This window comes from Colletotrichum acutatum (genome assembly GCF_030867785.1).
Source record: "Colletotrichum acutatum strain CBS 112980 chromosome Unknown BDZ83scaffold_13, whole genome shotgun sequence".
NCBI lineage: Eukaryota > Fungi > Ascomycota > Sordariomycetes > Glomerellales > Glomerellaceae > Colletotrichum > Colletotrichum acutatum.
The window spans coordinates 524,573-539,815 of NW_026849007.1; the positions used below are offsets into that span (position 1 = coordinate 524,573).

The following is a 15,243-nucleotide window of genomic DNA, read 5'->3' on the forward strand; positions in this document are numbered from 1 at the left end:
CGGGACCGCTCGATTTCGATGCTGTGTGTATTTCCGAAAGCAAGATTTGAGTACTTTGTGTCGATTCCGCGCTGCCGCCGGGGACAGCGACGTCCTACAGAGGCACTTGAAGACGAGCATGAAAGGAGAGAGAGACATGGGCATATGGGGCTTCACAGCGGGTCTGCCCGCCGGAAAGGACACGCAGAGAAACTCGGTGAGAGAGAAGAGGACATAACAGGGGCCAACCGAGAGGCAGGGCCGGGGCTTCCGGCGAGGCAATTGGCCGAGAAAGGGAAAAACTTGATGATGGGCCCGACCGGCTGGGCGTGCGTTGTGTATGTGCTCGACGACGAGAAACACGGCGGGCGCTCTCGCTCACCAGCCTGCCCTCAGGCCTCCCCTTCCTACGAGGAGAAAGCACTGTGTGGTTATTTGTCATGTGGTTTCTTGCCGATAGCGCCTTTTCATCGAACCCTCCTAGAGAGTAAATATCTGGTCTGGAGTTTCGGGTTTTTATTTCTGGGTTTTTATAATACATCCTTTTTTCCCCCCCTTGGGTGCTCCCAATATGCTTGATGAAGTTTTACATTTGAGGGGCTTTGGCCTTTTTGATATACACATGCTCCCTAAACATACTCCCGGGTATATCTTACAACGTGTTACTATACACTTCTTTATCGACGGTCGCTGCTACCTGTGACATTTACCACACTACATGCGTGTTTACAATTACGCTCTGGTCATTCGTCAGGATAAGCTCCTTTTTATGCCACGCACGAACAAAACGCCTCGCTTCATGCACGTCTGGGAACGACACCACGAACCGGCCGGACGGGGCCGTCTCGTCCAGCGCGTTGGGGGTGCTTCTGCGTCCGGAGTCGGCCTCCGTCACCGCCGGAGCCGCATCATCTTCGTCGTAGACGAGGCCCTCCTCTGTCTCCGTAGGCTGTTGCGCCTTCGTCGCCGTTCTTTGGTGCACCTTGGGCGCAAAGTACGGACGCAAGTGCTGCACCGGCCAGCCCAGGTTGCGGTCGCGGGCGTCGCGGCGGATCCAGTGGGAGAGGCTCCGCTGGTCGAGGGTGCCGCCGTCGAGGGAGAGGACGACGTGAGCGTTTGCGCGCGGGGGCGGTTCGGGGGTCATGCTGAGGAGGCCTTGGATGCTGAAAGTCTCGAGGCGGGCCTCGGTGGCGCGGTTGAGTTTGTATAGGTGGAGGTTGAGGGGCGTCTTGGAGGGGGGCGCGAGGCTAAAGACTGATGTTTGGGAGGATGTGGAGGAGGTTTCTGCGGACGCCAGGCCGGCGGCGGGGGACGTGAGGGCGCGGCCGGCGAGGGCGTGGAGGCGTTGTGCTTCACGCTGGTATGCTGCTGCTGCGGCGTGGGAGTCAAAGAGGATGAAGTAGCGGTCCATGGGTGCCAGGGTGCCGTAGTCGTATGCCTGCATCACCTTGGTGATGGAGGCGCTCCAGCCGTCGAGGTGCTGGCCCTGGGGCCCGATACGGTAAAAGTCGGTCTCCATGAGATTCGGACTGGCGTTGGAGAGGATGAGCATGGCGGAGCGCTCGGCCTTGGCCGCCGCCGCCTCCTCCTTCTCCTCTGGGGACGCTGATTCCGAAGAGTCGGTGTTGGCGGCGTCGTCTTTCGGGAGGGAGTCGATCCAGGATTGGAGGTCGTTGTGATCTACGGATCTCTCTTCGGATAGGTTCTGACCGGCCTGAGAGTTCCTCAACAAGGCCTCGACGCCTCCTTTGCCCAGCACTGCTCCCGCCGCCGACTCTGCTCCTCCCGATCCCGGGGACGAGAAGAGCTCGTTGAAGATGGAGGAGCTCTCTCCGTCGGCGGCCTTGTCCCTTTTCTCCTTTTCACGTGCGCTCGACTCAAAAAAGTCTGCAATCTTGCCGGCCGCTTCGCCTCCTGCCTTGCTGGATTTGTTCTTGCGCTCCAGTTGCCTCAGTCTGTACTCTGTCGCCTCGGACTTTTCCGGGTCGGTGGAGGTCAGGAACCGGACCTTGACCTTGCCTTTGCCTTCTCCATCATCCTGTTCATTGTTGCGACGACTTGAGTGAGAGTAAATGTCATCGTTTGGAAACAGCTCCTCGAAAAGCGAAGGCGGATTTGCCTTTGGCTCTTCTTTCCGTGACGGTTTCTTCTTGCCCCATTTGTCGTCGGGTGAGCTGCGCTGGGGTTGGGTCGAGAAGAGTCGTGTGCCAGAGTCGTGATCTGCGCGAAAGAATCGTCGGAGTGTAGATGCTGGCGTCTGTGGTAACGGCAGCTGCTGCAACAGCGGGAGCCGTCGTCGGGCTGCGATTGTGGTCATCCGGGCAACTCTGAGGGTCGAGCTGCGCAGCCCTCGGAGGTCAGCCCATTGCATGGGCCCGGAGGGACTTGGGCTTCGTCGAGTCGGAGGACAAGGGTTGGGAGAGAAAGGCTTCTCGTATATCGGTTCGCGTGCGTCTTTGAGGCTTCCGTGGTAGAGGTGGAGGAGGCTGTTGTAAGTAAAGAAAGAAGTTTAAAGGCTGGACCTAACTTTCTTGCTTGCTGCGACGTTGAACAGGGCGTGGCAGGGTAGGTACGTACCCTCGACTTGAGCTGGTGTGGGGCCGATGTCTGGAGGAAAATTAGTCGGGAGTCGGGACCTGGTGGAGGGGAGGGAGGGGTCTCTGAATTTTTCATGGCTCACTTACACGAAATCCCGGACGATTCACTGAGGAAACATATCTACATGGCACGAGCTCAAGAAAGTAGATAAAATCCAACAAAATACCTAGGGAATTTCATAGAGACGTTGATACCCTCACAATACCTGCTGGAATAGAAGTCGGGACTGTGGCTGTCACAGTTGCTTCGTTGAAAAATCCATCGTTGCCGGATCTTCTTGTCGCAGGGTTTTCTCGATGCCATACCCCGGTCTGGGCCCTACACCATTGTCAACTCATGTGGGCAGTGACGGATGAAGAATAAACGTCGTCTGAACAACACAGGCTCTTCCGACAGGTCACAAGAGACGAAAGATTCAGGAACGGGAGGCTTTCGGTTTACCTTCTTCTAGATCTGACGTTTTTCCAGCCTCTCATCGGATTACACTCAGGCAATCCGCGACTTGTTTGTCCGGTGGGCTGAGCTGCGCACTCAGTGAGAGACTCGCCGGGGTCAAGACGACGGCCACCAGGGACACGATATCAACCCTGCCTCCGGCTATCACAGACTATGGCCAAGACCATCGACGGAAAGGTCCGCCCCCTGGCGCCTTTCGACAAGACGCTCGAAAAGTCGACGCTCAAAGGTGCCTCGAGAATCTACGTCAACCGGGACTCCCTGATCCAGCTTACGGGGAGCGTCGACAACGGCAGGCGCTGCGTCGTTACGAGGACCGCCGCTCAGGATGCGGCCAAATCTGCGGCGACGACGACGTCAACGGAGCCGTTGCGCCGAGAGGCCGCGCTCTGGACGCTCGCGGATAAGAACATCAGCCCCAACATCATCCTCATGAGCGAGGCGTACCGCGAGGCCTGCGGGTTCGAGCTGGGTGACCAGATTACGATTACGATGACGGAGACTTCTGCGGTGCTTGACGCTGAGTCGGTTAGTATTCTGCCTGTGACGACGTCTGAGAGGGAAAAGGCCGAGATTAAAGCGTGGGAGGGGGCTTGGGTGGGAGTCATCCGATTCTATCTTGGTGAGTTGCGCAGTTCTTCCTCATTTCAACCAAACCTGGCTGCCGCCAGTCTTCCTGTGATATTCTAATATGGCCTCTATGCGCAATAACACATTTACATCTCATGCTCATATCTGAGATAGCCTCTCTTCACTTCAGACTTGCTGTAGAACTGGTGCTGACTATTTTCAGGCCGGGCTGAACAAGTTTTTCCGGGCATGAAGTTTGAGTGTGTGGCACCTGGGTCAAAACAAATATTCAGAATCACATCCGTAGACGGCCAGACACATAATGTAGCCCGCTATGTCGTCTCAACAGTACCCACCATCGTCTCAGGCGAGGAGAAGGAGCCAGTCGAGGAAGTCCGCGACGTGACGAAACTAGTGGTTCCGGATATCCCTGGTTTACATGCGGAAGAGAAGAAGCTGCGAAGCTTCCTCCGTGGCTTCAACGCAAAGTTCGTCTACAAGGGCCAACAGAAATCATGCGGAATCGTCATCCACGGCGGACGGGGTACAGGCAAGTCGTATATCCTGAACCGGATAGCGAGTACGGGCTGGGGCCGAGTCTTCCGGATCGAAGAGAACGACAAGTCGTCGACCGTCGAGGAGGTCTTTAAGCAAGCGCGGACGATGCAGCCCAGCATCATCCTCATCGATGGCCTCCAAGCTCTGATTGGGAAAGACCGGGCAAACTCCACGGCCATCACCCAACGGTTAGGCCAGCAGCTTGACCAGCTGGCCGAGGACGCCCTCAAGAACGGCACACTACCAAAGGTCGTGGTCATCGCCACCTGTCTAGACTACATGACGGACGTCCCTCCCGAGCTACAAAAGAGAACGAGATTCGAGCGGAACATCCCCCTCTCGATACCCAACGCAGAGGGCCGACTCGAGATTCTCAAATCCTTTGAAATACCCATCCAGCCAGAGGTCAAGGACGTGATGCTGGCCAAGCTGTCACAGCAAACACATGCTTACAACGCAAGCGACCTCGACAGACTCATCGAAAACGCAATGATCATCTCGGCAGAGCGTCTCGACCCAGACGAAGCCGGCTACGACGAGGAGGCGCTGGGCACCCCGTACCTCTCCAGCGAGGACCTCGAGCACGCCCTCCGCTCCACCAGGCCGACGGCCATGCACGACGTGAACCTCAAGCCGCCCACCATCCACTGGCAGGACGTCGGCGGGCAGGAGAGCCTCAAGAACGCCCTGCGCAACATGATCACCCTCACCACGACAAACGATCCGACGGTCCAGAAGCTCATCCTTACCCCGCCAAAGGGTCTCCTCCTCTACGGCCCGCCGGGATGCTCAAAGACGCTGTCGGCGCAGGCCATGGCCACCGAGTCCGGCTTCAACTTCTTTGCTGTCAAGGGCGCGGAGCTGCTCAACATGTACGTGGGCGAGTCGGAGCGCGCCGTCCGGCAGCTCTTTGAGCGCGCGCGCGCCGCGAGCCCGAGTATCATCTTCTTTGACGAGATCGACTCTATCGGCGGCCAGCGCGCCGGCAATGGCGGCGGTGCCGGTGCCGCAAAGAGCCAGGGTGCCGTGAATATGCTCACGACACTGTTGACCGAGATGGACGGCTTCGAAGCGCTCTCGGGCGTGCTTATTCTGGCCGCGACGAATCGGCCCGAGGCCATGGACCCGGCTCTCCTCCGGCCCGGCCGCTTCGACCGGATCGTGTACGTTGGTCCGCCGGACGCCGCGGGTCGGGAGGCTGTGTTTAACTTGTATCTGCGCAAGCTTCCCCTCGCGGCGGATGTGGACGTGGCGGAGCTATCGAGGCTGGCGGAAGGGTTCTCGGGTGCCGAGATTAAGCAGATTGTCAACGTGGCGACGGAGCCGGCGTTGAGCAAGACGCTGAGCAGGACGCACATTGGGGCTACGGAAGAAGGTAGTGGCGGCGGCGTCAGGTTGGATGGGGAGGCGGAGCAGGTCAAGGTTTGCATGGAGGATATTGTGGACGCCATCAAGTCTGTTCCCAAGGGTATCACGCACCAGATGCTGGACGGCTACGAGAGGTGGTCGAAGCAGTTTATGAAGCACCAGAATCAGAAATAGAGAGTCGTGATTGGGCATAATTTGCGGGTTGGCATCGCTGGTGTTAATCCTCCTAATGAGTTTGATACTCTCAAGGCATAGATTATGTAGCCCTTCAGTAATCGCATAGCTTGTGTAAGTGTTCTCTACGGTCATACGAGAGAATGGATGCATGCAGCTTAGGAGGGATGCTACTTTCCAAGAGGCCACTCCTGTGAAAAGTCATAGAGGTTTCTGAGATAGTTAATCGACTGGCAGGTTCTACGTAACTGCAAAGCTAGATGATCCTGGCCCATCATCTCGCATCCGAACTGCTTCAAATGCTCTTTTACGACTCAATCTAATACGCCACTGTGTTTTCACGGAAAATCGCGCCGAGGTTCTGATTTCGGACCCGAATTTCCCTTTTGCATTAACCATTGAGTAGTCTCAACATTGCGGCTCCGCAGAACTGATGAACTCACACTGCACCTGCCAGGTTTGTTGGTTCCCGTTTGCAAGACGGGACGCATCTGGTATTATACATTGTACATGCAGGCCCCCGATGTTGAAGCAGCCGTGACATCAGACCATGTTCTATCTGTGCTGTGAGGCATGAAGTCAGGCACAGGTATGTTTTCGCAAGACACTCGCCTGCGAAGACTTTCACATGCCACGATATACTCGCCCAATCGAGACCAGTGGAACTGAAACTTTTTGAAGGGTTGGTGGTGCAACTTATTGAACAGGTGTGTCAGAGCCGTGATTGGCTACCGACGGATTGCATTGAGATGGGGCGACGCAGCGCCCCCTTTTTTCGCGTTAGTCTCTGGAACCCACGCACGGCGGAGTATCAATGGATCATGTCGACCAACATCTGGTGACGGTCACTGTAAGTTCTAGGTCTTGGAGACGATGTTGTACCATTTGGGTAGAGGAATATCAGGGTGCGTCAGCTCACTGATACCCAAAACTGCCAACCCTTCCCAACCGGCCCGGCTGAAATCTACGAGGGCTTGAAGATGCAAGGTACCCTTCGCAGATGTGGGGTCCTGTCAGTGTCACAGAAGCACAGAGCAGCAGCAGAAGAGAGCAATAATCAGGAACAGCTTAACAAAGAGACCAGAGGGTGGAGTCTGAAAGTGCCTGATGTTTGGGCCGAGCAGAAATCGATTACGCATGACCGTGGTTCGACACGTGAAATGGGCGGTGTGTGGGCACTAATTGGAGCGTGGCAATTGGTTCGATTGCAACGGCGTGAGCCGCCATGGAACGACTTGTCGTTGAGATCGCCTTCTGTAATTTTTCTGGATCCTCCGAGAGCTTCGCTTTTTGTCTTGATGTCCCAGGGGTCTATGGTCTTTGTGTCTTCGAACAGAGGAGGATTACTGGGTGGCCCGACTACTACTGCGTAAACGAACTGAGCGCAATCACAACTTGATGTACCGTCTCATGTACCATAGCTTAAGTAGCTCTACACAAGAATTTATCTACCAGACGTGTGCCCGTAGTGACAAAAGCCAGCGAGGAAACAAAACCAACGCGGAAAGAAACATTTTACTTCCCCCCTGGCAAAAGGCTATAGTGCAGGGGCCCCAGCTAAACTGAATCGTCCACTCATCACGCTTCTTTTTCTTGTTTGGATTTCATCTGCCACCATATCGTTCGAGGCGGGACATGAACGACAAGTCTAACCACCTCCCACCCCTCGACCTCTTCCAATCTCGCCTGGTCTCTCATAAAACCCGATAGCGGCAACCAGTCTCACTTTCTGATTCCCCTCCCCTCCCGTTCTTCCCATTATCCAAAGCCAAACGCTTCCCCCCAACGTTTCCAAGCGCAACTCCCAACGACCGAATCCGAGGCTCCCCTCAAAGGTGACATTCAACATCCCCTTTTGCTGCCTTTCCTATCAAAGCGTTCTTTCGCACAGGCCTATTCACGACAATCAGCAACACCACCACCTTCCCCCGCCACCATACGCTTCAACAGCAACACTCAAACCCAGCTAGACGAACCCCTGAGAGCCGAATTGAAATGATCGAAAGTTCAACAGCAGCGGCCGACGCCCGCGCCGAGCGCCGCACAAAGTACCACGAGGCCGATGTCGTTGTCGTCGGCGCCGGCGTCTTTGGGTGCGCCATTGCATACGCATTGGGTCAGCAGGGAAGAAGTGTACTCCTACTCGAGAGATGGATGAAGGAGCCCGATCGCATTGTCGGCGAGCTGCTGCAACCCGGCGGCATCGTCGCCCTGCGTCAGCTAGGCCTGGCCGACTGCCTCGAGGGCATTGACGCAATTCCCTGCTACGGCTACAAAGTCAGCTTTCATGGAGACGGAATCGACATCCCCTACCCTTCTTTTGACGAGAGCGGTCGTATGATCCATGCTTCAGAGAGCGAAGCCGCATCCGCGAGCGCGAAGCAGAAGGAGGGCAGATGCTTCCACCACGGTCGCTTCATCAACAACCTGCGCCAGGCATGCATGAGACAGGAGAACATCACCGTTGTCGAGACCGAAGTGACGGCCACGATACAAGGCGACGATAAGGACACGGTGCTTGGTGTAAGGTCCAAGACGACAGACGCCACGGGCCAGAAGAAGGACGACTACTTCTTTGGCCAGCTGACCATCATCGCCGACGGTTACGCCTCCAAGTTCCGCAAGGAGTACTTGCCGCAAGAACCCGTCGTCAAGTCAAAGTTCTACGCCCTCGAGCTCATCGACGCCCCCATGCTCTCGCCCGGCTACGGCCACGTCTGCATCGGTAATGCCTTCCCCGTCCTTCTGTACCAGATCGGCACCCACGAGACCCGCGCGCTCATCGACGTGCCCGCCAATATCCCCGAAGCCTCGCCCGCTGCTGGTGGTGTTCGTGGCTACATCAAGAACGTCGTCATGCCCACATTGCCCCCCCAGATGCGGCCATGCTTCGAGGCTGCTCTCGCCGACGGCAAGATCCCCCGATCCATGCCCAACTCCTATCTTCCTCCGTCCCGCCAGACAGCGAACGGCATGCTCCTCCTGGGCGACGCCCTCAACATGCGTCACCCCCTCACTGGCGGCGGCATGACCGTCGCCTTCAACGACTGTGTCATTCTCTCCGACCTGCTCCATCCCTCGCGCGTGAGCGACCTCGCCGACCCCGTGGCCCTGAAGGGAGTCCTGCGCGAATTCCACTGGCGCCGCAAGAGCCTCACGTCCATCATCAACGTGCTGGCCATGGCTCTATACGCCCTCTTCGCCGCAAACGACCGCCAGCTGCGCGCTCTGCAGATGGGATGCTTCTCCTACTTCCAGCGCGGCCACGCCTCCGAGCCCATGGCCCTCATGGGCGGCCTCATGCACCAGCCAGGCAAGCTCGCGTACCACTTCTTCAGCGTCGCCTTCCTCGCTATCTGGCTCAACGCTCTCAACCTCATGAGCGGTAGCGTTTTCGGTTTCTTGAAGGCGCCGCTGGCGCTCATTGACGGCATTCTCATTCTCTGGAGGGCGAGTGTCGTGTTCTTGCCCGTCATGTGGCGTGAGCTGAATTAAAGAAACGACTAGACCATGAAGATCATCATTGTCATCAGAGTTATTAGACATGAGCAAAGAGAACGTTGGCGGAATGAGTGATGAGCCAACGAAAAGAGGAAACAAAAAAGGGGGCAATTCTCCCCCCTACTCGTCCCGGGGCTGTATATATACTCAGTTACGATAAACCATATTTGGGATGGAAGCGGATCATTGGATCACCTTGAGTGTAGATACAGGTGTATCAGACCATATCATAATTTTAATTATCACGTTCGAATACGTCTGTCTTCTGTTCTACTCTTCCGTTGTGTACAGCAGGCATCCACATCGTTGACAAAATCCTTTGGTCAGTCTATAGTAGGAATTTGACTGTGGTGATCGATATCATTGTGCTCCTCAGTGGTCGCCAGTCGGGCTGCTCTGTTCGCTATTCATTGCGTGAGGGATAGTTGCGAGGCATGGGCTGCTGGTATGTCTGAATGTCCTTTGTTTGTTCTGCTGGGCTTTTGTTTGTCCTTGGTCGTTAGTCGTCGTTCGCTGTATGTACATTCGTCTTCGAATACGGCGTGAGAATTTAATAATTACTAGGTGCTGGTCGGTGCATATATGCTCGTTGCAGGATGGAACATTGTTGCTAATGTGGCGGGCGAAGTTTCGTTATTATTGTGGATGAGACAGGACCGAGGCAGCGTACGGCAATAGGGGGGGGGGAGATATCCTAACTTTGAAAGGCTCCGAACGGGAGAGTTGACGCGGGCGGAGCTCGTTGCGACCGTGATAGAGGTGGCCAAGTGGCTAGGGCGATCATCATCCAAGTAAAAGCTAGAGGGATTTCCTGGCACTGCTCCGTACATACGGATACGACTGTACGAGTTTGCCCTCCATGCCTTGGTTGAATAGAGTGCCGTCCATGTAGCTTTTGATGCCCGCATATCGTAGGTTCCCCCCCTACCCTTCCCTGCCCGCGACTTTCCACCTCAAGCATGGCGCGCATGGAAAGGATCGGTATTCTTCCGGACACGGCCAACCTGGGTGTGACGAAGAAGACCAAGGTCTCTCTTTATAATAGTCCTTGAGCTCGCAGATCTTCTTCCGGATCTCCTTACTAGATAACCCATGAACACTCTCAAGCAAACACGGCTACTGGACATTACCACATTCTCATACCATTATTTAAAGACAACTATACACGGTTTGAACTAATAATACGTAACACATATATTCTAGCAACTACTTGACTGAGGTCATCCGTCACCTCATCGTCTACTAGAACTCCTTTATACGCCACTGGAGCAACAACGTCCAGGCCTGGCATGCACTCTACGAGGACGACGAGCTCCAGGATACTCGTTGCTCAGGATATTGCTGTTAGCAATACTATAGCGGACCTCAAATCTTTTACCGATGCTCTGTACGATAAGGACAAGAGTAAGGAGAAGCTTTATCGTATCTAGTTCGACTTGTGTCTTGAGCAAAGAAAGTCACAAACACGAGCAACAATTAAGAAACGTAATCCGGACCGCAATAGTGAAACTGCGGACGAGGATGCGTAGCGGTAGATGTCATGAGCTTAAGGTTAAGGAGTGATAGCCTATTGGCTCAGGAGAACGGTCATCGTAGTTTCGCTTTCAGTCTTTGGCCAAGACTCTCACCCCCCTTACAAATACCACTAACGATCTGTCAAGGTCACCAGTTGCAATGACACTGCCATGAATGATGATAAGTAGAAAACGTGTGTCAGACTTAAGGCTTAGTCGGTCCTTCAGGAATCTCATACTCATTTCCCCATGGCCAGGCACGAACTATCATGGGTGGAGGACGACAATGCGTAACAATGGAGCCAGGGTTTAGTCCTAGGACTTTGTAGCATAATGGGGAACCTTGTCTGACAGAACCAGAAGACTGGGGCACTCACCACCTTTACTTGGGACGTAGTTGAGCCATCTCACATGCGCATGACCAAGTAACCAAGGTTCATGTCTGGATTCCATTGACCTAGCTAGATTCTCTACCTGCCAATGTGATGAAAGGTGGGCAAACCACCCTTGCCCTGTCTATATGCGCAGATTCCAAAGTCTGCATCACAACTTTTTCTACCAGCATTTTCAACCCCGATCTAGAATAAGGGGGAACCATGAACACCCTTCGGTTTACTCTGGACAAGACGATCAAGAAGGGTTGAGAATAAGAACACAAAGAAGCGAAGCCCGCACAAACACGTATCATGTCAATCTCCGACGGTAGACACCCATCATCCAGCTACCCCTGAGAATCGCCAGGCCGAGGGCCATCTTGATGCTGTCCGAGATGACGCTGAGCTTGCTTCCGGGGACCTCGTGCCAGTCGACGGGCACCTCAGCCACGCGAATACCGGGGCTGGTGCCAATAACACTGCCATCGTCTCCGAGAACGGGCGCTGGCGGGGCTGATTCGGCCAGAAGAAGCATCTCAATGTCGAAAATCCAGCCCTCGGCATGCATGTATGGGACAATGTGTGGGAGGGCGGCGCGCGTGAAGAGCTTGAAGCCGCACTGGGTGTCGCGGAGGCGGGAGGTGGCGGGCGGAGTGAGGATCATTAGTACGAGGTGGAAAGATCGCATGAGGAAGTTGCGCAAGGCAGATCGCTAGACCATATTAGCATTTTGAGATGGGATTTAGGTGTCTTGCGAGAGGGGGTATACCTTTACAACAGCCTCGCTGCCCACGAGGTGAGCGCGACTGCCAATAGCAACACCGCGATGCGAGCCGTCGACAACCTCCTCGCAACCCTGAATCAGACGTCCCAGGTCGCTGAACTTTGTAGCGCCGTCAGCGTCGGCAAAGAGCACATACTCGCCACGGGCGTGGCGGAAGCCATGAGTGACGGCGCCGCCCTTTCCGCGGTTGCGCTCCAGCTTGATGACGCGGATGACATCGTGGAGGCCCTTTTTCTGCGCAAAGTCAAGGCAGACATTGACGGTGCTGTCCCTAGATCCGTCGTCCACAATCAGGATCTCGTAGCCGGTGAGGGCCTCGGAGGGCGGATTTTGGTAGCGTCGGCGCGGAGCGGTAGGACTGAGAAGGGGCTTGGTCGGGGAGGAGGGGCGGCCAAAGTTCTCGTCGAGATATTCAACGGCTTCCTCGAGGGTTGGGAGAATGCGGGTTGCTTCATTGTAGGCGGGGAGCACGACGGTCAGGCGCACGTCCGCGGGGTCGATTGTCGCACCCGAGTCGGGGACATCGCGAGGATCGGTCAGGTGTGCGCGCGCCTCGGAGACGCTGCGCTCGGCGAACCAGCGGTCAAACCAAGAAGGGGCTGCGACCTGGACTGGCTTTCCGGAGGCAGAAGAGGTGAGGTAGACTTTCTCGGAGGGGAGTGCGGCGCGGGGCTTCGGAGCGACGAGGTGGAGGGTGATGAAGATCTGTCGAGAGTAGATTGTCAGCTTCAATTTGGTTCAAATAGAGGTATCTAGTTGAAAATTCGAGCTGTCTTTGTACATTGGGGAGGTAGCTTACAGTAAGAAGACCGAAAGCGGCAAGACTGAGCAGCGCGACGCCAAGGGCCGGCCACGATGCCTGGGTTACTTGATCCATTGTGTAGTTGCGATGGTGACCATGAGCGCTGGCTGGTGTCAGAATCGCCTTTGGTGAATCCCGACGAGGGGGAGAGAGCGAATGTTGCGAGAATTACAATGAAAAAGAAAGAGGTATCTGTTGCACGCACAAGAACAGAAGGAGAAAGAAAATTGCTGCGACTGCCGCAGCTGCAGCTTGAATTCAATGACAATGAGACGAACGCATCGACTGAATTGACGAGTATGTAGCAACTTCGGCACCACCGTTTCTGGGGTTCTGGGATACGTAATGCGGAACGCGGCAGCTCGCGGGAGCCCCTCTTTTGTGGCTTAACGAGGCTGGCCAATTGGGTCGGACCCTTGGGGGCACCTCCCAATGGCAAGAGCCAATTGGCATGGAGGGGTAGGTACCTGCCTTGCCTAGCGTGCCTCTCCAGGTGCCTTCCTCAAGCTGTCAGGCAGATACCTAGGTCCCCTGAGGGGATGCTCTTGCCCGCTATTTTCGGCTTGTGGGGGATAAGGTACACTGTAGCCTCGCATTAGCACCTTCCATTGCAAGTTCAGATGGGCCCGGGGTCCGGGCAGCATGTTCAATGCAAATGTGACTTTGGCATGAATCGCATTCTTCACCTACGGATACCTATTTTTGGGAGCAACATCGTGTTCGTTCGGCACCACCCGAGAGGGTCTACACTACTCTCGCATTTCATCAGCGTAACCCTACTCATTCGGATTCTTCTGCACACGACTGGCAGCCGATGCATCTCTAACATATTCTTCGAGTCGCTGAACAACATCTCTTTTCTGGACGGATACCTTGACCCAAGTATTGCGTGTGGGGTCAATGGAGACTGGCAACGACATGCTTCGAGCCGAACCACAGTCAACGAACATGCTGCGTCAGTTTCCGACCCAAGACATCGCAATGCTGTACCATGAATAGACCCGTTGCGGTCCGAGCCAACCCACATTCCAGGACCGCAGCTCAACCCTTACCCCACGCTGCGATGAAAGCCTCAAATCGCCATACCTCCGCAGATAAATGGCGGCAGTCGTTCTTTGTCTAGTTCCCAACTTCTCTCCCTAGACCACGTACAAGATAACCAGACGTTAAGCGCGTTGTCACCAGCGGCACCTGAGCCGCTCGCACCAAGCCGCCGTCACTACCGGTAAATGCCATACAACCCCAAAGCCACGCGACGCCACATAAGCTCGGGCATGGGAGTGGAAAGCCGCTTGCCATGAGGAGAGGTGTATCCGGTACCTTATCCCGTCTTACACCGCCATCACCTCCCGTGCCGCCCATACAAGAACATAAATGTGGCCAGCCATCAATGGGTCGAATACTGTCCAATGGCACTACGTCTGACAAGCCTCCAAACGAGCGCCAAAGGACCATCGTCAACTTTAAAATTGAGGAACCACGGAACCCCAGCCCCGCGAGGAGCGCACAATCAACTAAGGGTCATCCAGAGCCGCCCAGACGGTTCCCTCAAGCCACGGCTTACCAGAGCTGAGCGCAAGTTGGTCTTCCTGTGGAAATTGCATCCCAAGCCTTTCCCGTGCTCTTCCCCGGCGCCTCTCGAGTCCAGGGTTATCCAGATCCGGTCAACTGCTTGATACGGTTGTAAGCGAGGAGAGAAGAGAGAAACACATCCGTGCCAGCACTCACTCGGACCCCGAACGCTCCGCCTGAGTTTTCCCCTCTTCGATGCAAGTCAGACAGGTAGCCAAGACTGCCAACGTGAGCTAGGCCGGTCTGTACCAAACGAAACGTCCGAGAACCTGCATGCAACCCATCCCAACGGAGCCAATAGACCAGGCTGCATTTGCCCAGCATTGCTATCGCTATCTGGGCACTGAGGAGTGCCTAATCAATGGAAAGGGGAGACAGGTTTGAAGCCACCGAGGCAGGGCAAAAGCGCCCGAGTTGCACCGCATATGCCATGCGGCGCACAATCCTCTGCCACCACTCAATATTTCATCGAACCCTGCATACGTGTGTTCGGCCGAAGACTGGCTGACAGACTGGTTGACTCAGCGCGATTATGGCCGCTGCCCTTGCCCAGTTTACAGCTTCGAGGAACCCGAGCATCAGACGAGTATAACGGCATCGTGCAGTTCCGTGTCTTTACAGGACCTTGCCCTTGATTTCAGTGACAAATTGGCTGGTTGTCGGCCCCGAGACAACAAGAATCCGCCTAAGCATGACCATGAGGCTTGCTCAGCCTGCTTCGCCAAACCTGACCCGTCACATCTGCGGAGGGGAACCTACCCTCAAGGCTTAAGCTGCCTCTGGAGCACATGCAAGTACTCGATAACGCGTGTGTTGGCGTTGCCATCAGTCTCCACCGCCATCGTCCAAATCCACGCGTGTGGGGGTTAGAAGAGAGTGTCGCCTATTGCATCGACAACTTCAGCAAGACGGCTGGACGCGCCAAACTCGTCTTCGTCATCTGCACTAGACCCATACTTCGTACACCAAAGCTATTCGTCCCTGACGATCCCT

At 55.3% G+C, this 15,243-nt stretch overlaps 5 protein-coding genes across 5 annotated transcripts; 3 read left to right on the forward strand and 2 right to left on the reverse strand.

Annotated features, from left to right (window-relative positions):
- Positions 1–536: 536 nt before the first annotated feature.
- Positions 537–2,680, reverse strand: BDZ83DRAFT_607063 (uncharacterized protein). Its single transcript, XM_060507408.1, has 2 exons — positions 2,664–2,680; positions 537–2,586 (listed from the first exon to the last, which is right to left on the reverse strand). The coding sequence occupies exon 2, from the start codon at positions 2,348–2,350 to the stop codon at positions 686–688; it is 1,665 nt and encodes a 554-aa protein (XP_060369249.1). The 5' UTR covers positions 2,351–2,586; positions 2,664–2,680; the 3' UTR covers positions 537–685.
- Positions 2,681–3,033: 353 nt separating this feature from the next.
- BDZ83DRAFT_72228 (ATPase) lies at positions 3,034–5,841 on the forward strand. The gene is made up of 2 exons (XM_060512461.1): positions 3,034–3,655; positions 3,827–5,841. The coding sequence occupies exons 1-2, from the start codon at positions 3,187–3,189 to the stop codon at positions 5,701–5,703; spliced, it is 2,346 nt and encodes a 781-aa protein (XP_060369250.1). The 5' UTR covers positions 3,034–3,186; the 3' UTR covers positions 5,704–5,841.
- Positions 5,842–6,696: 855 nt separating this feature from the next.
- BDZ83DRAFT_607067 (uncharacterized protein) lies at positions 6,697–7,170 on the forward strand. Its single transcript, XM_060507409.1, has one exon. The coding sequence runs from the start codon at positions 6,864–6,866 to the stop codon at positions 7,074–7,076; it is 213 nt and encodes a 70-aa protein (XP_060369251.1). The 5' UTR covers positions 6,697–6,863; the 3' UTR covers positions 7,077–7,170.
- A 528-nt stretch (positions 7,171–7,698) lies between these two features.
- On the forward strand, positions 7,699–9,198 carry BDZ83DRAFT_569160 (squalene epoxidase-domain-containing protein; the record flags this gene model as incomplete). Its single annotated transcript, XM_060504159.1, has 1 exon — positions 7,699–9,198. One exon carries the CDS (start codon positions 7,699–7,701, stop codon positions 9,196–9,198), a length of 1,500 nt encoding a protein of 499 aa, XP_060369252.1.
- A 1,868-nt stretch (positions 9,199–11,066) lies between these two features.
- On the reverse strand, positions 11,067–12,976 carry BDZ83DRAFT_727562 (family 2 glycosyltransferase). Its single transcript, XM_060512786.1, has 3 exons — positions 12,676–12,976; positions 11,862–12,581; positions 11,067–11,804 (listed from the first exon to the last, which is right to left on the reverse strand). Exons 1-3 carry the CDS (start codon positions 12,751–12,753, stop codon positions 11,403–11,405), a joined length of 1,200 nt encoding a protein of 399 aa, XP_060369253.1. The 5' UTR covers positions 12,754–12,976; the 3' UTR covers positions 11,067–11,402.
- Between the last annotated feature and the right edge of the window lie 2,267 nt (positions 12,977–15,243).

Excerpts from the sequence above, each read along its gene's own strand:
- BDZ83DRAFT_607067 (XM_060507409.1), top strand. The coding sequence starts at position 6,864 with ATGGGCGGTGTGTGGGCACTAATTGGAGCGTGGCAATTGGTTCGATTG.
- BDZ83DRAFT_72228 (XM_060512461.1), top strand. The coding sequence starts at position 3,187 with ATGGCCAAGACCATCGACGGAAAGGTCCGCCCCCTGGCGCCTTTCGAC. Across the intron at positions 3,656-3,826 it reads AGTCATCCGATTCTATCTTG|GCCGGGCTGAACAAGTTTTT; the intron begins GTGAGTTGCGCA and ends GACTATTTTCAG.
- BDZ83DRAFT_727562 (XM_060512786.1), bottom strand. The coding sequence starts at position 12,753 with ATGGATCAAGTAACCCAGGCATCGTGGCCGGCCCTTGGCGTCGCGCTG. Across the intron at positions 12,582-12,675 it reads CCGCTTTCGGTCTTCTTACT|ATCTTCATCACCCTCCACCT; the intron begins GTAAGCTACCTC and ends TACTCTCGACAG. Across the intron at positions 11,805-11,861 it reads GCAGCGAGGCTGTTGTAAAG|CGATCTGCCTTGCGCAACTT; the intron begins GTATACCCCCTC and ends AATATGGTCTAG.
- BDZ83DRAFT_607063 (XM_060507408.1), bottom strand. The coding sequence starts at position 2,350 with ATGCAATGGGCTGACCTCCGAGGGCTGCGCAGCTCGACCCTCAGAGTT.